We start from the raw sequence: 25,731 nt of genomic DNA on the forward strand, positions 1-25,731 counted from the left end.
TGGAGCCCCTCGGCTCCTGCTCCGGGCGCCAGCACGGCCGGCACCTGGTGGAATTGTGCAGCTTGGGTGTCCCTGGAGATGACACCGGGGTGAAATTCTTGCCCGGTGTTTGGCCACGGCCGATCTAAACTTTTGCTTTTGCTTTTCTTTTTCTTTTTTTTTTTTCTTTTTTTTTTAATTTTTCTTTTTTGCCCGTGTGGAAATCACACTTGCACGTTTCCCATTTACTGACTTTGGAAATCAGTGGCCTGATGTGCTCCCAGTGGTTCTAGGTCGGCTGTTGTGGGTTTGTGGCCAGGACAGGGCCGGAGAGTCCAGATCCCTTTTTTTGCTTTTAACTTTCTGTGTGACCTTGGATAAACAGCACACACGAAGGTTCATGCCAGAGGTACTGTGGGTCTGGATTCCTTCACCTTTTCTTAAAATTGTGTCCTGAAGTTCACGCTTAGGAACCCAAATAATTGACAAGGCTCCCAGAGGCTCAGCTTCGCATCGGTATAAATAGCAGAGAGGAGGTTCTGTTAGTTTGCAAAGAGAGCTTAAGTTCCTCGAGGGGAAAGAATACAGAGTAATTACCAAGGGTTATTAGTTAAATTACCTAGTTATGCTAAGAATGTGGTACTGCTAACAAAGCTTTCCTGAGGACTGAATGCCCCATATATATTTATAGTGCAGTTTTTACAGTTGTTTTATGGTGCAGGTTGGCTCTGTCTGTACTGCATAGAAAGGCTCTCTGTGACTCTTCTAGAGAGGAATCTTGAGGGAGCTGTCACTGTGCAGAAAGAGCTAACACATTAAGATTGTATTTGCTTAGTTTTGCATGACTGTGTTTGGGAATTGGTGCCTTTGAATACACAGTTTAATTCCTCTTTAAAATACATGCCTGATTTACCTCATTGTCTTTGGCAAGGCTGTGTTTTGGGCTGGCTGTGTGCAGTGGTTTCAGCACAGGTGTAACAGGTACTTTGTTTGGCATCAAGGTTCACAGTGTGTCCAAACGGGAATATTAAAGATACAGGTTTCTTAAATACAGCAGTGTGTACTACTTGGCACACATCAGAGATTGGGAGCATTGTTATGTTACACTTCTATTTGACTTTAGTGAGGAGGAGGGACAAATTTGTTTTGCAAATTGGTAAAACTTGTCAGTTACAGTGCCAGTCCTGCTTTGTGTATGTGTCTCATGTATATTTATCAGTCTGAAACCACAAGTTAGTCCAGACCATATAACACTTTTTAATGGTAACAGCAGAAAACAAGTTCAGAATCTGAAATATGCCAAGAACTCTTTATTGTAAGCCTGTTCCAAAACTCAGCCTTTTCCATTCCCAGTGGTCCACAGTTTAGGTTTAAGTTGGTTTAGTCCTCATATCCACCAGTAATTTTCAGAATATGTTCAGTGTGTTATGCAGCATGACATAAAAGACTTATATGTGAGGAAAAGGACAATTATCATAAAGTGCTGTGCTGCTTTCCTTCATCCCAGTCAGCTGATACTGTTTAGGCTGTTATTTCTAAGACTATGAACAGATTGGGAAAGGCAGAGGGTTGACCTAGATTTGAACAAAATAACCCAGATCTCTACACTAGAACCTATGGATTTTCATAAAACCCAAGGACACTAGAAAGTGTATCAAGAGCTTCTAGATACTGAACGTTTACTCTCCAGCAATACTGATCTTATATTTTCCGTCATGAGAAGTGGGTTTCTATATCTGCAAAACCATTTTGCCACTGTTTGAAGTTAGAACTGTCTTTGTCAGGTGCAAAACACATTTTCACTATTTTCACTATTTTCACTAATTAGTAACTTTACTTACCTATAAGAAAAGTACTCATCTTTTTTCCCTGTGGAAGTAGGAGAGCTTCTGAAGCTCTTTCGATTCTGTCAGGATAAGAGTTAAGGTGGAGTTGATGCAGGAGGATGCCTGGCAGTTTAAGTTAGGATTTGAGCTCAGTTGAGTATCTTTGATGGAAACACAACTGCACTGCTGTTGGGAAACCTGCAACCTGCTGCTCTGCAGGGAGCACCACTGGGGAAAAGTTTACAGCTGTTCTCTGTAAGGAAAACTGAAATCTTCCTCCTTAGAACAGCTTTTCTTCGCTTTTCATAATTCTTTTACAACTACTTTTCATCATGGTAAGTTGAAGAGAAGGTTTTATTTCTGGATGTCAGAACATGTTACGGTACCAAAAATAGACCTAGATAAGTTGAGTGTACTCTGACTGGATCATCAGTTCAGTAACACCAATTCTTGCACAAAATCAGCCAGTGGTACAATCACACATCTTCATCTTCCAGATTCAGAATTCTATAGAGTTACATAGGGGAATACAGTGATATCAGCTGCACACCTTCTGTCCCCTGGTGACATTTTCTGTTGGTTTCAGCATGAGCAGTGACACAGGCTCTGACTGCTGGTGAGCAGTGCCTTGCCTGGTAAGGGGGGCTGGTACATCCAGGCTGAAATTGAGTTTTGCTTGAATTGAGAGGTGTTGGAAATAGACAGTCCCAGGGGATATTTGAATATGAACATTTTGGTTTTTAAGAAATGTTTCAAAACCAAATAAAGCAGTAATAGTCCTACAAGACTTTTAGAGGGCCAGAAAATCCACAGATGAGAGGGTTTAGAGAGAGTGGAATCCTGAGAGAAGTTACCAACTCTTGGTTTTAAATGGTCACGTTAGAGCTTGTCAAAACAAGCAACTCAGTTGTGATATCAGAAATCTGAACTTGGCAGGTAAACAAAGTCATTTATTTGATTGAATGGTGTTGGGTACTGAAGCTGAGATTATCATCTTGGATTGAGAAAACTGTGACTTTAGAAGGGTTGGTAGTTTGGGGTATTTTTCACTTTTAGTGGGGGACAGCTCATTTGTATCAAAGGGATTAAGTTCTTGCACTTTTAAAGTAGTCAAAGTACTGCAGACTTGGTTCCTGTCCTCTTGTCCAGCTCTCTTCCTTGGGATTTTAGGACTTACGTGCAATTATCATCTCAAGAGTTCTATAAAAACAGTTAATTTCTACATGCTTTTCTCTGTGTTCTTTGTTTGTATTTCTGAGATTGTATTAAAGTATTTCTGGTTTGTTTTGATACTTGAAATGTTCTATATTAAGGTTAAAACCTGGCAATTCTTCTATGTATGGCAGAGCAGAATTCACTTCCCTTCTGGAGGAAATACAGAAGTGGGAGATGGAGCCCAAGTTTCTGCAAAAAAAGAATGATGAGAAAATTGCTGTTATCCATATTTCATATGATTAAACAATAGCTTAAAAGATTTTAATGTGGTGAATTGGAAAATGATGTTTTTAAAATCTTCCCATTTTAAGATGGGGTACAACTGTTAAGTGTAACAAAACAAATTATCTAATATCTGTTTTTAATGCTTTTGCAGCCAGAGTTGGGAAGACATCACTAATTATGTCTCTTGTCAGTGAGGAATTCCCAGAAGAGGTAGAGCACTTTTATTTGTTTCCTAAGTTTTATTTCTATCCTGTCATATACCAAGTTAATAGACTCTGCTCTAAAGTAATGTTTAAAAACAAAGTTTAAAATGGCAAAAATTACTTCAGGAAGAGTGATGTAGGTTAATTTAAATCTATCTCTGCATGAAGATGTGAAATTTAAGTTTTATCTAAGTTCCTTCCTTATTGTTCACGTTGTTAATTAAGCTAATTGTTTTATATGTGATGAATGGTAGGTTTTTTAAGGAGCTGTAAATGGTCCAGATTGTCAGCATATTTCAACATGAGAGACACATAAATGGGAAGGTGCTGAAAGAGACAAGACCATCAATTATTTTTTGGGGGGGGTCTTGCTTTTAAAGAGCAATTAGAATGCAAAATAATAGAGAATGAGGAATTAAAAGTCACATTGTATAACTTAGCCATTTTTTGTGACTAAGCAAGACATTGCCTTTACTTCTGTCTTTGAAGAATGCTTTATTGACTCTTGAAGTAAAAACTGCAGAAAAAGCTACTTCTACATATTATTCCTTTGAAAAAGTAGCACATAGTTTTCTTTATACCATAAAAAGAATCACAGCTACTGCAAATAGTTAAGCTTTTTACATATAAACATGAATGTTTATTTCTTCTGATCACAGGTCTTAAAATAGACATCATGTGCTGCTCTTTGAATCTACTCTGCTCAGAGTTGAATGCAAATCAGTAGCTTACCACAGTTCAGGAGTCAAGATTGGATTGTAAACATAACTGAATTTTGTTAACATAATAGAATTTACTTCCTAACCTTGCAGTTAAAAAGGAGATCCAGTTCCTTTGCGAGGTTGTTTCTTATTGTACTTAGTGAGTCGTAGTCTCCTGTTCACATCTCACTTCTTCCTGCAGTATAACCTAGAATATTTAATTAAATCTGTGTGTAAAGAAAAAACATAATTTATGTATAACATGAGATTTTCCTGAAATTACAGAAAAAAACTTTTGTAAAATTTCTGCATCCTATAAAAGCTGCTGAAAGAGACCTGCCCAGTTCCTCAGGCCAGTCAGGCAGATCAGAGCAACATTATGGGGTCTAACAGGCACTTCAGGCTTGGAAATAGTCTTTAATGTAGGGTGTTATCAGTAATCACTCTTGAGGAAGATCTGAGCAGAGCCTGAAGCTTTACAAAGAGACATTCTTGTGGTGATTGACTTTTCTTTTTCCCTTGTTTTACTAAAAGTAAAGTGTCATGAAAGTTCAATGTCAACAGGTGAAAGGCAATAAATAGATGTGCAGAAGATTTTCATTAAAACTAGGTTTAATTTGATTGTTCCCAAATATGGATTAGTGTTCTTTGGAAAAAAGGGCTATCAGAGTTTACAGCATTTTTCAGAATTAGCTTTTTCTAGCATCATGTTTTGCTTTGCAGGATTTCCTAGATTTAATGTTTAGCACTGTCAGAAGCAAGGACGTTGTGAGGTTACAATTGTGTAAAAATTGAGATTTGTATTTTGTCTGTCATGCTTGTTTAGGTGCTGGATAGAGTGGGCTTGAGTTTTTTAGAAGTATTCATTGAATGTATCCTTAACAGCATTGCTTTTCTGCAAAGCATGCAGGAAGTTCTGTGTGCAGTAACTAGACAGGTAGAGAATGAGAAGGTAGCAGTGACTTTCAGTACTTTTAAAAAAAGAAAACCAAACAAATAAAACCCAAAAGTACTCGAATACCTGAACAACTAATAGTAGTTGCACTGTTTAAAGCTGACTAAATGGCAGTTTTATTATAGTGTATGGTTTTTTTCACCATCTGGATTATCTTGAAAGGTTCTTTCTTGGTGTTCCTTTCAACCCCAGGTTCCACCCCGAGCTGAAGAAATCACCATTCCAGCTGATGTCACTCCTGAAAGAGTGCCAACCCACATAGTGGATTATTCAGGTAGGGGCTGCTCAGTACCCTCACTGATGTGGTGTGGAATTGTTTGTCTGTCTCAACAGCCCCTGTCACAGGCAGACAGGTCAGGGACCAGAGCTACAGGTGGGAGAAGCCTGGAGTAAAGTAGAAACTTTCTGAATTTCTAAGTTAGGACATCTCATGATTTTTTTGGGTCAGTTTACTCTTTTGTATTTTTTTCTTGTATTTTAATCTTATTACTGAATAGATAAATAGATTCACTGTGAAGGTTCATGTGCTATCATAAATCTGTGCAAGTGTTGCACAGCTGCAAAAACCCTTCTGCTATTTCCAGTGCAAGCCAAGAGTTAGGCCACATTAGCAGGTGCCTTCCTGTCTTCTCTGTTCCATCAGTGCTGAGGAAATATCTCTGATGTGTCTAACCACCTGGAAAAAGTAATCATTTTTGTTGTTGGACTTGATCTTAAATTTATGTGGAGTTTTTCTTTCCATTTAATGAATTTTTCATAGATTCAGCTAATAGAAGCTTGGTATCACTATAAAAATCATCACCACTTTAATAAAATCAACATGTATGATATTCTGATGTAAAAGTTTACATTATAGAAGGAAGAGGCTGTTGAGAAATGTAGAAGGATGCAAACTATGACTTGTTCCAAAGAGAACCTCTCTACAAATATAATTATTCCTCTTCAAAATAGCTGTAAAAAATTGATGTGCAACAGACTGTTTCTGTCTTACAAATTAATGGACCAATTTAATTATTGTTTTGGAAGGAGCACTCATTAGAGTATTTTATAAAAAGAAGTTTAAATAACAAGGCTTTGACAAAGGTACCTCATGAGCATTTTGAAATACCCAAGTTCAGTTTCAGAAGTTTTTGTTTTTATTTTGTTTGAAAAAAATTTATTATTAATGAATAACTTCTTCTATCAAATGCAGAAGCAGAGCAAAGTGATGAGCAGCTTTATCATGAAATATCACAGGTAAGTGTATTTTAGTGTTTGCTAGAAACTGCTTTCAGAAAAAGTCTTTTCCTTCGAAGTTCTCTGCATTAGATGGGCTTCAGCTTGAATTGAAGGAAAAAACCTTTCTTGCTTGGCATTTTCTGTTTTGTTTTGTGACTTGTGCTACAGGAAATCTTAAAGAAAGTAGGTACTGGCACTGTGTTGGTGAATTGAGCTTAAGCTTTGTCCTTCCAAGTTCAAGGACAGAACCAAAATATCCTTTGATCAGCAAGCCAGTTTTGTATAAATAATTCTATCCTGAAAAGATCCATTTTGCTGCTTTCTGTCACATGGTACTAATGCATGTATGAATAGCACAGGCTTCTTGGTGACTTCGTCATCCCTTCTGATTCCTATTTTCAGTTTTTTCTGAGCACCTTTGCACATTTTCTGCACAGTCTGTCATGGTGTGGTGTTCCATTTCTGGCATTTAGTTTGGTGCTTCAGTGGAGGCTGCCTGTTATGACTCTTCAGTTTGGATTTCCTGGTGGCACAGGTCTCTGCAGGCACAAGCTGTGACTGTCACGCTGCAAGACAGGCTTTTTGGCACTTCTCGCCATATAAATTCTTTGTTTTAATCTTGTTGGTCAGGCTCCAAGTAGTTTAAACAAGCCAGGAAGAGAGTTCTATAGTGAGTTTACTCTGATGTTGTTTTGTATGGTCTTTAATTGTCTGTGTTGCTCAGGGGTTTCTGAGCAGTGGAATTCCATGCCTTTCCTTTCTCTTCATTTCAGGCAAATGTGATTTGTATAGTCTATGCTGTTAACAACAAGAATTCTATTGATAAGGTACAGTAACACATTTTATCCCCTTATTGAGATGTAACTTGTGCACTGTTAATTGATGTCAAGCTGAAATCTGGATTAGACATTTGAAATGCCTGAGATGGAGTTTGAGATCAGTTGTTAAGAGAATGAACAGATGTGGGTTTGCTTCTGCTCCATTTCCACATATGAGTTTTTAGTCATTTCACTTGTCTGAGAACGTTGCTCATGAATCAGCTCCAATTTTTGTTTCCTTCTTTGTGGGTCAGTATGTGCCTTTTTGGGAAAGAAGCAGTAGCAGTTGTAGTGAAACTTGTGCACAGTTCAGTCACACTTAATTTGAATATGTATTTTTCATGTCTGTTTTTAATCCCACTTTAGGTAACGAGTCGATGGATTCCTCTCATCAATGAAAGGACAGACAAAGATAGCAGGTGCTTAAGTAAAGATGAGAAGTGTGAATTAGGCTGCGCATCGATGGGTGTCAATGCAGTGTTGAGGATGTTAATTGTTTAAGACAATCAAATACTAAACTTAAAGTTTGTATAAGAAGTCCAAGAAGTGAGAGATCTGAAGTATGTAGGTCTGTTTCATGTGCCAGCAATGTTATTTATTTTGAATTTCATGGGCGGCTTTTACCAGGTGTGTTTATATTTGCTATGGTATAACTGGCTTTGGCTCTACAGTCTGCATAGCTTTTCTGCTGATGCTGGTTTGGGTAATAGCAATGGGATTAGTTAGCATTGTATGTAAATGTGTGGGTTTTGTAGAATCAACAAGAAGTACATTTCTGTCTAAGTGTATATCAAAACACTTTATTTAAACTGCTGCCATTTAGTTTTGCCCATTGCCTCCAGTGGCATTTAATTACATCATGAAAATAATACCGTGCTTTCTGGTGGGACATAAAATGCTAAATGAAGATACATATTTTTATCCATCTGTCTATAAAGCTCTTAATATTGTTTTGTTTTTAGGCTTCCTCTTATATTAGTTGGAAACAAGTCTGATCTAGTGGAGTACAGCAGTATGGAAACTATCCTTCCCATTATGAATCAATATACAGAAATAGAAACTTGTGTAGAGGTATGCAAGACTTTCTGAAGTTAAAGAAAGTAACAGAGAATACATTCTTGCCTAGCATGTATGGTAACTTTATAGTAGAAAAAGGGATTATGGTTTTTTTTTCCAACTAAATGTTTCAAACATGAGTAATTATAATAGTGATTCAGAATTGATTTAATGTGTAGATATGTCTCTTTTTTTTTTTTTTCTCCAAAGCAGATACTGCTTTTTGATTTCTGTTCTTGGTATGACAGCAGATTGTAGTGAAACCTCATTTGTGAATTAATTGAGCAGGTACAGGGGTTGGTCTTTTTTCCAGACCAGCCCTGTACCGACAGGAGGGGCTTAAGTCTTTAAAAATTTGATGCTTACTTAAATTTCAGAAGAAATTGCCAAATAGTCAAGAAACTAGCTAATCAATGTGAGGATTTCTCTTTCAGTGTTCAGCCAAAAACTTGAAGAATATATCTGAGCTATTTTATTATGCACAGAAAGCTGTTCTACATCCTACAGGTCCTCTTTATTGCCCAGAGGAGAAAGAGGTATTTATCCATAGATTCTCAGAGCAAATAATTTGGGGGGAGTGAATCACTTTCCTGGTTGTTCCTTTTCAGTGGATTTTGCATCTCTTAGTCTGTTCTGCTACCAGCACCCCACCCCTAAATGTCAGGCATTGCATCCCAGAACCACTGGGGCTGTTTTGTGATGTATGAACCTGGCCTGTCTTTCCTCTTCCTTCAAAGCAGTGAGGACAGTTTTTTGTTGCTTGTGTGAACTGCTGGGTAAAATGAGAAGCTTTGCTCATGGCTTTGAGCCAAATGTAATGTGACCCAAATTATGTCTTCAATTCAGTTCTCCTTTAGGTGTACATTTCACAGGAACTCCATTTATTTCAGGGAAAACACTCTAGACTTGGCCTGATCTAAGAGAATTTTTTTTTTCTGAGAATCTTGGGAAACTTTGGCAAAAGGGGTGAGAAACAAGTGATGAGTCTGGTTTTTAGGGATCAGGTTGTTAGCTGAGGATATTATGAAGGAGTATTTTATTTTTTTAAATTTTCTGGGCAAGTATAAATAGAATCTCCAATTGTATCCATTTAGTATTGGGAAGTAGGAAAGTTGCTTCAGCTGTAAATACTTTGTTAAGTAGAGAATCAGAGAATAACCCTGTTTTGATTTCTTCCATCAGAATCATCTATATGAGTTAGTAATGTTGTGATAAAATTGTTGTGCTGAAATCTTTTTGGTTTTCCAAAACCAATGTCTATGCAATCTGTGTGACCTCTGTGAAGAGAAGAGTCCATCATCACGGTAGTTGTTGGGAGAGAATTACCAGTGTCTGTTTTCCTTCACTTGGAAGGTATCCTAGCAGTTCTTTTGTCCTAGAGATAGTCCATATGCTCGATGCTTTGCCTGGTAGATGAATGAGCCATGTGAAGGTTTTCAGTATTTGATGTTTGACATGAGCTGGCTGTAGTTCTAGACCTATTTAGTTTTGCAAAGCACTGGGACTTTAAGGTGATTTTTTTTTCCCCACCAGAAAATGTTTTGGGGGGAAAAAAAACCCCAGTTTATTTAGTTGTTTCTCAAAGTTTTCTGTAGCAATAAGACTGAATTTAGAGAGCTGAGTTTTATTTTTTTAATAACAGTAGTGCCACCTTCAGCTTGTGAAGAGCTTGAGATTTTTCTAATAATGGAATAGAAAAACATTTAATGTGGAATAATTGTTTTAAATTTATGGATATAAATTTGCTAAATCAATTTTTTATTTCCTCTTGCTTTTTACTTTTGTGTACATGTGAATGAATGTCTCTGTTCTGAAACTGTAAATGAAGACTAGTGTGTGTTTCCATGTGATTGAGCTACCTGGTGTCCTTCAGTGTAATCTTTTTATATTCAAGCCTAGAAAGATACTGAACTTCCTTTTATTCCTTAGATGAAACCTGCCTGTATTAAAGCACTGACTCGCATTTTTAGAATTTCTGATCAAGATAATGATGGTACTCTCAATGATGCAGAGCTCAACTTCTTTCAGGTACCTCTCTTGCTTACCTTTCCACCATGCTTGAAGGTGCTATGTAATGCTATATATATGCTGTATAATTCTAGAAAACAAATGATTGATTGGTTTTGAATAAATAATAGAAATGTGAACTGTAAGGGAATCAGGCCTAAATACTTGGTCTCAAGTGCAGCATAGAAGAATGGATTTGTACAAACAGAAATGAAATTATTTTTATTTCGAACCATTGCTCAAATTTGAGTTCAAGACCAAAATTTTAAAAAATCTATTAATGTACTTAAAAATGAAATGCAGTTTTTATGCCTTTATTTCCACTAAGAGATTGTGTTGTCCTTAACCAGCTTATCAGAATTTTTAAGGCTGTATTTCATACAGGACATGCTGTTTGGCCAGCTCAGTAGCCAGTGGTCCTAACATGCTGTTTTTGGGTTTTGTGTTAGAGAATTTGTTTTAATACACCACTGGCACCTCAAGCTTTGGAAGACGTAAAGAATGTAGTCAGGAAAAACCTAAGTGATGGAGTTGCAGATAATGGATTGACATTAAAAGGTGAGTCTTACTTAACTCTTAAAAAATGTTTCTTTATACAGTTGATCATCACTGTTACATGAAAAAGGTGGTCTTTTGGAATATGATCTCTGTCTTGATTTTCAGACTGCAAGAGCTGAGCTTGCTAAACAGTGATATCTTGGTGTTCTTTAAGCCCTGGGAAATGCCAAACAAAAATCCTATCCAGTTATTTTGATACAAGAAAACTCAAAGCACTCTTCCATTAAATCCCCCTCCGGGCTCCTCCAGGCTAAAGCTTTCTGGTTTAAACTATTGAAAATACTGGGTTTATTTTCATACAGCTCTAAAATGCTGGTACTGGAAAAAGCAAGCAACAACAGAAAACCAAGGGGATTGTTTGAAGGAAATGGTTCCTTGGAGAACACTTTTACAAATACCATGATTTCTGAATGTTCAGTCTGTGTGGGTAATGCGGTACTATCACCCAGGAGGTTTAAAATCGTAATGTGTATTTTGAGCTTTTTTTGTTTCCATATCTGATACTGATTGTATTGAAAACACTTGTAGCAGGTAGAGCACTTCAGGACCTTAAGATTTCACCATTTTTTATTTTTAGGTTTTCTTTTTCTACACACACTTTTCATTCAACGAGGAAGGCATGAGACAACCTGGACTGTTTTGCGTCGCTTTGGCTACGACGATGACTTAGAGCTCACACCAGAGTACCTGTTCCCTCCGTAGGTACCACTTCAGCCTCCTGAGCTTGAGTTCAGGCTCTGCTGCTCCTGCTCTGGCAGGAGGAGAGGGTTATTCCACTGTGTTTATTTAACACAGTGTTACCTCCCTTACTTAATGACCACCCAGCCAAAACCTTCAGGTGGCTGAGCACAAAGGAAGAACTCCCTTGTGCCAAATCATCTCCTCCTCTTCTCTTCTCTTCTCTTCTCTTCTCTTCTTCATAAAAAAGGTGGCAGAAGAGATTCTTAGTATCAAACTGGAACATAAATTTGAACAGTTGATTACTGTATGTGATTAATTGTATTATTATTGTTATTAAATTCTAAAAGATTTGTCAGTATTTTCATAGCATTTGAGACCTATTGAAAATCCCCAAATTAAAAAGAGATTGACCAATTCTTTGGCTTCTATTAAAAAATGTAATTGCATCATTTTTTTGTTAAAAAACCCCAAACCCCAAAGTGCAAAAACAAAGCAAACCAACAAAAATGTGATTACTGTACAGCTATATATCATATAAAGGCATTCACTCATCATTTTAGAATTCCTAATAAAAAGTATGTGCTTTGATCTATGTGAAGATAAATTAAAGTTAAGAGCCAAGTCAGATACTAAATGTTAAAATTCATAAAGTATATATTTTGAGTTTTAATGTTCTGTATTTCGTAAACAATGCTTCTTGTATCTGTTTTTGTTTTCAATGAACAGCCTAAAAATTCCCCCTGACTGCACAACAGAACTAAATCATCATGCCTACTTGTTTCTTCAAAGTATTTTTGATAAACATGATTTGGTAAGCATTTAATTTGAGAGTGTGTGTGTGTATGTGTCTTTATACTTACAAGCCTTGGTTTGTCAGGAGTTTTGCTAACAAAAACATGTTTTTAACATGATGTCATTTTATTCAGAAACTGGCTTCAGCTTAACCTACTGCTGAAGAACTAACCTGCTGCTTATGATTGTCTGCAAGGAGAGTTGGCAGTTATAGCTGTAGTACCAAATTGTTTTTAACTAGCTCATACATTTAACCTTATTAAAAACAAGGAAAGAACAATGATTAAAAAGAAATAAGCTTGGTTTCTTGAATCTTGCAAGTGTACAGCAAGAAAATGCCAGTTTAGAATAGACACTAATTAAATTATGTCTGATACCGTATTTTGTTTCAGGATAGAGATTGTGCTTTATCTCCTGATGAATTGAAAGACTTGTTCAAAGTCTTCCCTTACATGCCATGGGGACCTGATGTGAACAACACAGTTTGTACAAATGAAAGAGGATGGATCACATACCAAGGGTTTCTCTCGCAGTGGACGTAAGTGTGATACAGGACATTTTTAGTTGGGAACTTTGGGTACGATCATGTGTTTGTAGATTCCTCTTAAAAACTATTGGAAAGAGCAGAAGTTTTATAGTTGAAAATTGATCCAAGCAGTCAAGTTTTTATATCCATCCAGTGGCCTGATCTTCAGACTGCTATTATAACCCGTTCAGGATTTGGCCAGTATTTACTGCTAACAATGAAGAAGTGTCTCTTCAAAATGTGGAAATCTCTATGATTCCTGTTGATATGTTACTGCTGTTGTTCTACCCCTTAGAGATGATTTGAAAAATGATGCTCAATAATAAGGGTTTTTTTTCCCAATTTAAAATACAGAAAATGAGAAAAATGTTATTTGGGGAGATAAGAAAATACAGTATGGGTTGACAGGCCTCTGCAAGTACTGCCTTTGTAGAGTTCTGGTGACCAGTAAGACTGGTTATCACTTCCTACTCTAAGAGACTTTTGTCCTTCAGTACTGCATAGTGCCAGGAATATTTCTATCATGTCAATGTGGAGATAGGAGATAAGGATTGTTTCAGTACTATAAAGAATTGGTACCTCAGATGGTGACAATTGAAAATTTTTTTTGTCCCCTTTGCCAGACTAACCACATACCTGGATGTGCAGCGTTGCTTGGAGTACCTGGGTTATTTAGGGTACTCCATACTTGCAGAGCAAGAATCTCAAGCATCAGCAATTACAGGTAATAAAAATTTGATACAACACAGAAATTTAAATTTAGAAATATACTAGAGAGTAAATTGTTTGATGGTTCATCTATTTTCATTTACTCTCTTTTACTTTCTGCTCAAGTGAAACCTTTAATATTTTTGAAAGATTGTTTTGTGTGCATTTTCATGTTTTCACATGCATTTATATCTTGTGAAAAATATTTGTGTTTTTCCAAAAGTGACAAGAGATAAAAAGATAGACCTCCAGAAAAAACAGACTCAGCGCAATGTCTTCCGATGCAATGTTGTTGGAATGAAAGGCTGTGGGAAAAGTGGAGTTCTTCAAGCTCTTCTTGGAAGAAATCTAATAGTAAGAAACATATTGCCTGTATTCATCTATATATGCTCTGGAGTTAAGATTAGACAGCAGAAGTGATTGATCTTAGAGCTTTAATGGTTATTACTCAGTTTGCAGAGTTCTTTGAGGAAATACAGAATTACTAAGGAGGAGTTTGGTTTTTTTTTTTTGTTTTATGCTATTTTGGCAGTGGCTATTGCATGCAATAATGATTTGTACATCATAGATTATAGCTATGCATTTCCTTGCAAAAAACCCCAAAGATAACTATAATTTTAATTCATTAATAAATGGAGTAAACCAGCTGTTCAAATCTAACTTAAAGGGAAAAGTTGCTGTGGTCTAACATGAAATTCTGCCTTTTCAGAGACAGAGGCAAATACGTGCAGAACACAAATCTTACTATGCCATTAATACAGTCTATGTATATGGACAGGAAAAATACTTGCTGGTAAGGCAGCCTCATTCTTGTTTGCCTAAGACTGATTAATGTTAAAATTCTGTGAATTATTCAGAGCCCTCTACAACAAACTAGTTTTAATTCTCTGTTCTTAACGTGGATTCCTCCCAATTATTTTCGGTCCCAAATAACTTCTGGGTTTTTTTGTTGATAATTTAGCCAAACCTGGTCAGACCCCTGTTATTTTTGAAACCTTGACCTGGGTTGTACAAAACCTAGTCCATTTATGGTTACACTGCAGGGTATCAAATTATAACGTGATAAATGATCAGAAGTCAGTCTACCTATTCAGTAAGAAGTATCTGTCACACAGAGTGATTAGAATGGCTAAAATTAGTATTCAGTGGGAGAAATCAGTTCTTTAAGGCTTGTTCCATTCTAGTTCTCCTTTATGATAATATGATCTCTTTCTTTGTTCTCTGCGATCTAGTCCTGCTCTGTGGTTTTCCTCTGTAGGATGAATGCCCATTTCTGTAGGTGTCTAAGCCCTTGCTTTAAAGTAAATATCACTTGTTATGTTGAGGTGGTGATTGCCTGCAGATGTGATGTTAACAGCTCACATATGCTGGCTGCATGGTAAATTCCTACTGTTATTTTTCATTAATTCTGCCTATTGTCAGTCCATTAGTTTGAAGGATACATAAAAATAAGCTATAAAAATTATGAGACAAAATTCCTTTAACTGCATAATAACAAGCTTTCCTCCCTCTGTAACCATCTTTTTTTCCAGCTACATGATGTCAGTGACTCAGACTTTTTAACTGATGCTGAGACCATATGCGATGCTGTCTGCCTGGTATATGATGTCAGTAATCCTAAATCCTTTGAGTACTGTGCCAGGATTTTTAAGGTTTGTAGAGTTTATATTTACAAACCTCTACATTTATATTTCTTCTCATTGACTAAATATTCAGTATCAGTTACCTGACCTATACACTGGTTCTAGTGCTTAAAAGACATTTTATTTCTAAGTGCTGGTTATTTATCAGGATGCCTTAGCAGTGGTGCACTTCTGTTACTCATACAAAGCAAACATCTGCTTTTCTATGTAAACTACTCTGCTTCTAGAAATGCCTGACTTCAGTGGCATGAATATATCTTAATGCTGCTGCAAACAGTGTAATACAGCCTGTTCCAGGTTGAATTTTTCATATACTCTTTCTTTCACTTCTTTTTCTTTAAATTTGCAGCAGCACTTCATGGACAGCAGAATACCATGTTTAGTGGTAGCTGCCAAGTCCGACTTGCATGAAGTTAGACAGGAATATAGTATTTCTTCTGCTGAATTCTGCAGAAAACACAAAATGCCTCCACCCCAAGCCTTTACTTGTAATACTGCTGATGTGCCGAGTAAGGATATCTTTGTAAAACTGACAACTATGGCAATGTATCCGTAAGTACTGGAGCTGTTCTGTTTTCCATGTGCATGGTCACACAGCAGCACTCACTGCATGCCATTGTTAGCCACAGGATGGAACTGCCTCACTGAGCTTTAGCAACAGAGAGACATGAATGGCCTCAGTAGAGTCTTTAAACCATTTCAAATTGAGGAACTAGGCATAGATCCAACACAGAAATCAGTCTCAGATATTGTTGCTAAGTTGGAGAATACCCTAGTTCATCCAGCTCATGATGCAAATTCCAACCAACAGGCTTCTGTTTGGTCCATATTGGTGATATAAAAAGTACATAAGTTTTTACATCTTGGTATTTTTGAGAGTGAGTTGTGCTGTAATCCTTGTTGGTAGCTCAGTTTGACAGCTGATTGCAATGGCCCCTTAGTGCACAACAGTTCCGCCAGTGCACTGCTCAAAATATTTTTTGTTTTCAGGGTGTTTATTACTATCTGCTTCAGTTCATTCATCTAATAAATATTATAATTTTAATAGAATTTTTGTGTAAACATCTTTGGACTTCAGGTACAAGATACTTAAACTCAGATTCTTCTTCACTACACAATCTCACTGTTGCTAAACTCACTTTGCATCTCTTTTTTTTGGTGGGTGAAGCTTTTAATATGGTGATGAACTACATAAATATTACAGCAGATGGAGTCTAGTATGACAGCTGACATTTGCTTTAAAATAAATAGAACTAATGTCACTTTCACCCAAAATAATAGGGTATTTTTAATTATTTGAAACTGAATTTACTGAATTACATCTGTAAAGCTGTAGTTTTGGTTTTGGGTTTTGGGTTTGTTTTTTTTTTTTTTTACTGTTGTGTTCATTTTGTAGCACTGGAATACTGGGAAACCACTTAAGTGTAGCACTGACCAAATGTCTGTCATATCAATATTCCTGCTTCTCCCTTAGTTTTCAAGCATGTGTGTTTGGTAGGGTGGGAAAAGTAGAGGCAACGCTCACCCTGTAAAGAGTGCATTTGAAGTGGTAGAAAATGTGGCTTCCTTTCCTTTGAAAAAGGGGTGTTATCTATTGCTGTGCAGACATACTCAGAAGCCTTTAAATGATTCCCTTTTATGGGAACTTGTATAAATTCATCAGACATTTTCATTCATGTTTGTGCTTTGCTGTTAAGATCTGTTTATGGTGGTGATGCCAAAATGTCCAAGACATAGAACCTCTAACCTTTAAATTCTGCACAGCTGTAGTTGTACCCTTTCTTCCCCAGTGTATTTTTTTTTCCTCCTCTCCTTACTCATTCAAATGTACCTTTTATTCCTAAATCTCTCTTGGTTGTGGCACAGTCCTAATGTGCACCTGATTTGATGAGCAAGATTTCAACTCCTGTCCTTCTGTGTGTTTTCGCAGCCATGCCCGGTTACGCTGTATGTGCGCCTGCAACAGGTGTACATTTTGCATCTGTCAGAACTTCCTCAACTCAGACTTGCTGCAATCTGTAAAGAACAAACTCTTCACTGCAGTTCTTAACAGGTCCTTAACTTTATTTACTAGGTACCAGGTGTGCTTTTAAAATAAAGGGTGTTTTTGGAATACCAATTGGTAACCTTATATACTGCAGATTTTTCACTCCATATCCACTAAATAGGCCAATATTTTAATAATTGTCATAGAATTATCAAACTTGGTTTAACTTGGAGGTTCTCTTGAGCTTAGTTTAGGCATTTTTGTGAAACATTACCGATTTGGTTGTTGATTCAGGCTCTTTGTGATTGCAGAAATACTGTGCAGGAATTAGGACTGTGTTTTTAGGGAACTGCTAATAGTCATTAAGTAGTGTCTGCAAAGCTGTGTAATGTTTCTCATTTGAGACATTACAGGTTTGTTTAGTATTGATTAGAGGTAGTGCCTAGGTATTTTCATAAAGGCACAGCTTGACTTACAGCAGCACCATGTAATATATGACATGTTTATAATTGCTAATTTGATATTTGGGAGTTCATAGAATTTCTCTGTGTGTGTGTTATGCTTGGTTTACACAAAGAGTGGGCATTGTGTCTTAAAAAATAATCCAGATCTTTAAACATCCAATTCCTCTCTGAATGAAATGCAACATGTAAGTGGTAAATGCTTAAACATTTGCATTTCCAGATACTTTTGGAAAAACAATTGGTAAAGAGAGATAACTGGTTTTCAGCATTGAAAACAGTGCTATAGCTTGTCCTGCAGGCAGTTTTGGACATACAGGATTTACTAACACCTCAGCACTTGTCATCGCACCCCAGCAAATGGGAGTTCAAACCAAACAACTGTTGCAGTGCAATGGTTCCATCCTCCATGGCATTCTTGGAGGCTTAGATGGGAAATGTGTTTATTTGGAGGCCATGGTTGAGGTTTCCTGACATGCTGCTGGTCCATGGATGTTACTACTTGTTACAGGTTTCAGATGTAGCTGCTCCCTGTAAGAGTGTCTGCCTCCTTTTAATGCAAATGACACACATGTAGGAGGTCTGCTGATACACCCACCTACAGGATTGAGCATTCTACTTATCAAATACCACTTTAATCCAAGCTACAAGTGTTAACCACAGAGTGAGAATTCAAGGAAGGGTGAAAAATTCATTAGCTTAGGAAAAGACTGAATGAGTGAGGCTCTTCATGCTGCATCTGTTCTACAGCAGTTATCCCATAGACAGAAATACCTTGAAACAGCAATCTCTGCATATTGTCACTCTAAAACTTCATTGAGCAGTCACTACTAGAAAATCCCAGCTCTTCATTATTGAGGCTGAAATCTCCTCTAACACATCTTCATTTTTTGGAGCTGGTATGGGTTGCTCCATTTGCTGTTGTGATTTTTTTCTCTTTTGTATGGGGTTTTTTGAGTCCTGCATTGGACATTGAACTTCATTCCTCTGAAGTGCTGCCAGGGTCTCAGGGTACTGAAATATTTTATTGAGGTTTGGGATGCTGTCATTCCACACCTTATCATTAGGGAGTCTGTAACAAACATAGGAATCCACTACTGCCTAAAAAGTCTGTAATTCAGGGTGAGGAGAATTCCTCACAGACACTTCCCTCCTGAAAGAACTATTTGCTAGAATCCTCTTGTCTCTCAGTCACTAGGGTTTGTTCCAGGTTTCCAGCATGCTCACTTCATCTCACCAAGTCCCTAACCAAACACCTGGCTGCAGGTTATTTACCTTTCAGCACATGAACTGCTGCATAGCTGCACATATGGTAGGACTGTGATACCTCTAAACAAAAGGAAATAGCTCCCAGTTGTAGGCATGGGAGGGTGAGGTGGATTTCTTGTCTTATAAAAATCATACATCCAGTGATGTGTGGTTAGAGAAAGCATTTGGATCAAGAAGGACTTTCTGATTCAGTTAGTCTCTATAAATTTTCTTACTCTGCCTTCACAAGTGCTTACCATTAGGTCAGCTAGTTGGGCAAAAGTTAGATAACTGATGGGGGAAGGAGGTTTCTAGTGAGTACTTTATTCTCCTGATCCCCTTCTATTCCCTTAGGCTGTGGAAACTTTTCAGGTAAACTGAAATTTTCACACGGACCCCTTCCTGTGTCCTTTGTTGCTAAGTAACCCTTAAACACTGTTACCAAGGCACAACAAAAAATCACATTTGAATATTCCCACTGTAGTAATTAAAGGAAGAACATTGCCTCTGTGCAACTGAGAAACCTGCTCATGCTCCCCTCAGTTTCTCTCTGTGAACAAATTTCAGGTTTTCCCCTGAGGCTTGCAGGCTGTCAGAAAGGCAGGTTGAGCCTGGAGATTGCTGTGTTGGTTTGAACTGCCCAGGGTCACAATTTATTGGTTCTTTGAGGAAGGAGGCACAGCATTCAAAGCACTGGACATGCATGTATGAGACTTGCTAATAGCCTGTAGTATTTTTATAGTTTTAATTTGTTCTTTCCTTTAGGTGTTCACTTGAATTTGGCTGGCTGGCACCTAATCTCTTTTTACTACATTGTTTTACCAAAAGCAGTCATTCTAACCCTTTCTTTAATGATGAGCTTGGATTTTTGGCTTTTTTTTTTCCTTGGTTTCAAATCATCCATGTTGCTTTTTGCTTGTACAGTAGTGACATTTTTCTGTCAACTAAGTTCATTTCAAAATAAGATGATCCTAATGCATGAGAATTGTGTTCATCAAGGAGACTTCTCGGAGGATGTTTTTCTTTAAAAGTTTTTAAAACACTGTGGAATTGAAGTGAAATTCTACTTCCACATGAAACCTGGTTGTTTCAGGAATTATTATTAAGGTTTTGGGTTCTGTGACAACCTTCCTTCTGTGAAATTAAAGTTAAGACAGTAAATTATTATTCTGTTTTCCTGTAATAATGGTGAAGTTTTAAGAGTATAACCCAGAATTTACCTTTCACTATGTGCAGTGTACACAGGTTTTTTTTCAAAACTTGCATATTGCCTTTAAATCTACTTGCAGAAATCTGTCTCTACACTTAGGTGTCCCCCAAATTAGGACATTGCTAAATGACATCCCCAAAATTACGTTAGGACATTAGAAATTGCTAATTTATTTTCCTCCTTCTCTAAGCTGTTTGATGCCTCAGACTGCATAGAAATTTCCAAAGCTGTGTCCCTTGATTTCTTTCTAAACAGAGTGTAATGAATTGGCATTCTACATCCATTTTTAGGTTTTGTGGATAATAAGATGCATTTGGAGTTTTTCACATTTTAGATTACTAATGCATGGGGGCAAATTCTAACTGCTGGACTTAGTTTGCAACCTAGGAAAATATGTGCCTGAAGGGAAGCTGCAGCAGCTCGTGCAGGTTATGTGATGCTTTTGGAATTCAGTTGCTTGTATTAATGCTAAGAACCTTTGTCAGAGCAGGCTGCTGCATGACCTTGCTTTGACTTCTGCTGTGAGTAGCCATGTGAGCAGCCTGTTGGCCTCAGCACTGGGCTTTTAAAATGCTTTGGAAGTTGCTGTAGGAATGTTTTTGAAGTCCTGTATTTAAGGATAAACCTTTCCAAACCTGGGAATTATTCTGCTGCTGACCTTGGGAAAAGTGTCAGCGTCAGTGTGTAACTCAGCAGTTTTCTGTGTGTACCCATGGTAGGCATGCTCAGTTAACTTCTTAGCAAGTGCATGTGACAAACTTCTTGTGAGTTGTTAAAGTCTCTTGAAAAAAAACCTGTCCAGATTTCAAAGATCTTAGTCAACAAGTGGCAAGGTATTTGACTCACTGTTAAGGGCAGGTTGAATAAAAATATGCCTTTTTCTTTCCAAAATGTGCATTAAAATCCAAATTTTGTGCCAAAGGCAAAATTTCTAGACTTTCATATATTTGTGGAACTAATTGTATGATTAAGTACACACAGCAGCCTGGAAAGTTTGAAACATCATTCTTATTAATAAGCAAGAGTTTAAAATGCTGCTTCATTTATGGAGTCCTGACTACTACTCTCTGTGTGTATAAGTGCACATCTATTTAGATGTTCTACCCTTGGAGAGAATATTTTTTCTAATTCAGGGTTACTCTCTTACTAACAAGGCAGTAGTAACTTCCACCACTGGTGAAAATTAGTTTCATAAGCACAACTAGACTGAAGTTAAGTTTGAACATTATTTTTTGAAAAGGTAGAATTTTTCAGTGTGTATTGAAAAAGGGTTTTGTGCATTGTAGCCACCCTCATGTCAAAGAACCTGCACTAGAAACAAATATTGATTCTTTTTTATTATCTCAGATTTTGTTTGTTCCTTTAATGGCAGCTAAACAATATTAGAGATTAAAGTTGTAAAAATGGATTTTATGACAGCATAAGGAACACTGAAAGAAGAAAAATTGGATGTTTATGAAGTTGTAAAGCAGTTAGACATCCATAATGTTCTGAATTTCAGTAAGCATTTTGAACTTTGGATTTTCAGGCTGAGACATTCAGAGTAGATTTCCTTGAAGTTGTAAGACGAGTCCCTGTCTCGAATTAGTTCCTTATTTAAATGAAAGAATCTGCTATTGGTAGGCTTAGAAAAGGGATCAAAGCCAATTTAGTCTCCCTTTAGACATTACAAGAGGATTTTACCATGGCTGAGAACATATTAATTGTTTTTAGAAGGATGAAGCGTGCTCAGCAAGTTTCTTGCATACTATTAAATATGGACATGTGCAAAACAAGGCAAATTATAGATAAGAATCAGAAAATCTAGATGTGAGAGATAGTGCTTTATGAGGCAATGCAAAAGCATTAATTTGCAATTTAAACATTGATTTACATATTTAAAGGGATGGGGTTTTAAATTGTACAAATAGTTGGGCATTTGAATTAACCAAATTAAACTGGAGACTTGTTAGTTACACAAATACTCATCCAGCAGTAGGACAGGCACTGTGTACTATCCAACAGAGCTTGTCATGTAATCTAGTAAAATCATGTTACCTACAAGTGATTTATGTTACATACACAGATTAGTTTTATAATTTACATATCTGAAGAAAAGGATTTCACAGCCTTTTACTAAGAAATGACCTCAAACTACCACTGGAGTGATAAAATACAGTCCTTGAGTTCTCAACAGTAGTGGGATCTCATTTTTATGGCTAATGTGCATATGGTGCAGATGTATTGCAGTGTCCTGTGGGACACATGGAAGTTGAGGCTGTGGAGATGGAATGGGAAGAGAAATCCAGTTCATAAACAGGTTTCTTTGTCCTTAAAGCAATGGCATTTAGCGACATGAAATCATACATTTTACTTTGCTTATTAAAAGCACAAACTTGATTTGTTTCTGGTTTTCCCCAAGACTTAAGTTTTTAACAACTGCACAAGAATCAGGGGCTAGGTGGCTATAAATCAGAAACTCTCTGGGCTTTTTGATTTGAGAGGGTTGCTGTTGTTGAGCCATGCAATGAACTGCACTGTGCATGTGTGTGAAAAGGTTAAGAGCCTACCTAGCTGAGGTGGGGGCCATGCTGTTAGCAGACGAGGAGAGCAGGATTATGCAGCAGGTGCACGCCGTCCACTCTGTAGAAGATTCCATCTTCATGGAGTCATCTCTTGGTCCACGTTTGCTTGAAGACAGGTAACAACAGCCAAACCCAGGTGACCTTGCCATTGCCTTTTCCCTGTCTTCCCCTCAGCAAGCCACCTGACATCCAGTTTGCAGAGACTTTGTCAAAACTAGCTGTAGAAAAACTAATGCTTGCAGGAATTCTTGGATTTGGTCTGTTCTATAACCCAGCAAGACATTCTTAAATAAGATCAGGATTTTTTAGACTAAAGAGCAACTGTGTGTTCATCAAAGAGCCTGTTCTTCAGCATGTGGTATGGCAGAACTCTGATTAACTATCTGGCTGTTATGGCTCCTGCAGAAGTCTACTAAAGCATATCCAAAACTGGTTTTGTGTGTTTTGATAGCAAGTAGCAATTCCTGCTCTGTTAAACAGCTTGTGAGCTACAGCTCTGCAGTTCTCACTCTGTGAACTCCTGTGTGTGCTTAGGATCTCTGCTCCTTTACTTAACCCTCCTGCAGCTTCACTGAGTAACCCATGGCGATTAACACAGGCTAAAACATGTAGGCTAGTGAAGTTCTGTTCTATCTCTAAAGCAAACAAACAAAAAGTCAGCTTTACTATTGTTTAGGAACTTCCTGTGCTTTGAATTATGGCATTTATGATAACTTGTCTTAAATGGTAGCTCCTGCTTTCTGGTAAGCTGTCATACTTCAGACTGCTGTTAAGGGTGGCCAGCCTTGCTTACCTGAGCATGTTCACAGACTTCTTGCAATATTTGGGAGAGTTGGGTCATTGCCTGTCTTCACTGTCATGTGAGGTGTGGGTTTTCTGTCATACAGTCACTCCATACTGTCTTTTTCTGTTGGTGCCATTGTCACTGCTTGTTTCACTTGCACTCTCTCTTAGCTTTCAGCTTGGTGTTGGATGACTGTTGCTGTTCTTGTGACTACTGGGAAGAAAGGGATTTTAAAATGGTTTGATTCTAGCTTTTGGAAAAATATTACTTGCTACTTGTCAATAAACTTTTTTGGGAGGTAGAATAAGTAGATATTCAACAGGACTGGGAAGTTTTTAATGGAAAAGCAGAAATATTAAACTCAACATTTAGAAAAGAAAGAAAGAAAAAAGGATTTTGCTGGACAGAGTTGTTCTCATTATGGGTTACTAATTATTTGTAGCTATTTTTGTTTTCCTTTCCTGAATGCTTGCTGGTACTCTCAAAGGAGACACCCTGCCCTCTCCACATCCATGAGAAATTATCTGCTCCTGCATTTCTCCTCAGCTGTGTGAGCACTCTGACTTCAGGGAGATTGGATGTGCTCAGGGCGGCAGATCAAATCCTGAGCTTTAAGAAAAGCAAAATGAGTGTAAAGGCTCGTAAGGCTGAATTGTGAGCTGTCTGCCTGTGACAAGTGTAGTGATGAATTTCCAAAAGCAGAGTAGTTCAGCACAAGCTGTCTGGAGTTCCTGTCATGGAATTAACCTGGTTCTGTATGTGTGTTAAATTTCAGGCATGTGACACAAGCGGACCTCAAGAGCTCAACGTTCTGGCTCCGAGCAAGTTTTGGTGCTACTGTGTTTGCAGTTTTGGGTTTTGCCATGTACAAAGCACTACTAAAGCAGCGATGATCTGAGAAGAAGCACATCTGGCCCTACCAAATAAATAAATAAAAAACCACTTTTATGTACATTCTGAATGCTTTAAATTCTGCTAGAAATATTTATATATGCAGAGTTACTTTATTAATATTTGTAATTCATGCTTAAGATTATTTTAAATTATAGCTCCAACTACAGTATTGCATAATGTGTGGAAAAAAGGAATTGCATCTTAACAGCCAGCTAAAATGGCTTAACTTGTAAGGCCAAAAGGGAATTTGTTGTAAATAACATGTACATATTAAAGCAAGTAAGACATTGCTTCCCAAAAACCTATTCAAAATACTGTTCTTAGATGTTCACCATGGTGACATTCTAGTGTATAGGTGAAATTAATTTTCAGTAGAGTAGACTCAACTCAAGGATCATACTTCCTCAAGGATTGCTTATTTATTTCACATTCATCTGAAGTGACTTCATCTTTTTGGACTATAAGCTATAGCAGGCAGAATTTGTGATTTTTGTTCATATTTTTAACCGATGAACAAATTTGCCCCTCTAATCATGTATTTCAGGAAAGAGTCACCTTTGCTGTCCTGGCCTATGATTTTGTATTTTACATGACCAGTGACATATTTAGAATCTGGTCTCTTTTAAGAGGAAAAAAGTAAAACTTTGAAAACTGCCAGATCAACTTCATACACTGTGTGTAACCCGTGTTTTTCATTTTTCACTATGTTGTGTTTTATAACCCTCATGAATCAGATGAGCAAATTTTGTATGCTCTAAACGGTTATAATTTGGTAAGTGTTGCAGTTTAATTTCTCACATCTGTCAGTCATACTCATTGAAGGCTGTGTATAAGAGAAAACTGCAATAGTACACAGTGCCTATTCTACTGTAGTATATTAGTTGCATGGATCACAGTGCATTCTGTAATGGGCTAGAATTACCTATAGACACAGCTTTTTTAACGATCAAGTAAACCAAACATTAAATTCCTCATGACAAACCTATTTTTCCATTGCTGGCCTTTTCAAGTTATTTCAATAAAATAACTGTGTACTGTGTCTGTGTTTGTCTTTTTCTTCTTTTTCTTTACCTTCCTGTGCCCTGAAAGGTGTAGTTTACCAGAACTTTGTCCTTTACATGAATGGATGCTGCTGGTGCTCTCATTTGTTGGAGGTTACATATCTCGGCAGTGCAGTTTCTCTCATGCCTCCATTAGAAGTTTATTTCTGATTTATATCAGAAGACCAAAGTGCCTTCGATGATACTTAAAAGCTGAAATACAAATAGTCAGCTATGAACTTCGAATTTACTGTCAAGGACAAAGACTGGGAGAAAAGACCAAGTAGTTCAGTGGTGTGTAGGAAGCTGTGGGCAGTGAATTGGTTCATATTTTCGTGTTGATTAAAGAGGCTCCAGCAGTGCGGCGTTCCCGGGGGGGCTGTGGGGAGTCCCGGGATGCTCCCGAGGGAATCCCCCGAGGGACCCCAGCCC

The 25,731-nt window shown here is 37.4% G+C and overlaps 1 protein-coding gene across 4 annotated transcripts; it reads left to right on the forward strand.

Annotated features, from left to right (window-relative positions):
• The first annotated feature begins 3,398 nt into the window (after window positions 1-3,398).
• On the forward strand, window positions 3,399-25,298 carry RHOT1 (ras homolog family member T1). Of its 4 annotated transcripts, XM_005425739.2 has the most exons (20): window positions 3,399-3,455; window positions 5,297-5,378; window positions 6,297-6,340; window positions 7,096-7,149; window positions 7,507-7,559; window positions 8,103-8,211; window positions 8,631-8,732; window positions 10,126-10,224; window positions 10,653-10,761; window positions 11,339-11,459; window positions 12,169-12,253; window positions 12,627-12,772; window positions 13,384-13,484; window positions 13,692-13,822; window positions 14,178-14,261; window positions 15,001-15,120; window positions 15,461-15,663; window positions 17,042-17,164; window positions 22,554-22,697; window positions 24,141-25,298. In XM_005425739.2, exons 1-20 carry the CDS (start codon window positions 3,423-3,425, stop codon window positions 24,256-24,258), a joined length of 2,061 nt encoding a protein of 686 aa, XP_005425796.1. In that variant the 5' UTR covers window positions 3,399-3,422; the 3' UTR covers window positions 24,259-25,298. The 4 variants fall into 4 exon arrangements, with proteins under 4 accessions (XP_005425796.1, XP_014164420.1, XP_014164419.1 ...); XM_014308945.2 differs by lacking the exon at window positions 22,554-22,697; XM_031060908.1 differs by lacking the exon at window positions 22,554-22,697 and having other exon boundaries at window positions 3,403-3,455; window positions 15,464-15,663; window positions 24,141-24,666.
• Window positions 25,299-25,731: the final 433 nt, after the last annotated feature.

Source organism: Geospiza fortis, unplaced genomic scaffold (assembly GCF_000277835.1).
Source record: "Geospiza fortis unplaced genomic scaffold, GeoFor_1.0 scaffold221, whole genome shotgun sequence".
Lineage (NCBI taxonomy): Eukaryota > Metazoa > Chordata > Aves > Passeriformes > Thraupidae > Geospiza > Geospiza fortis.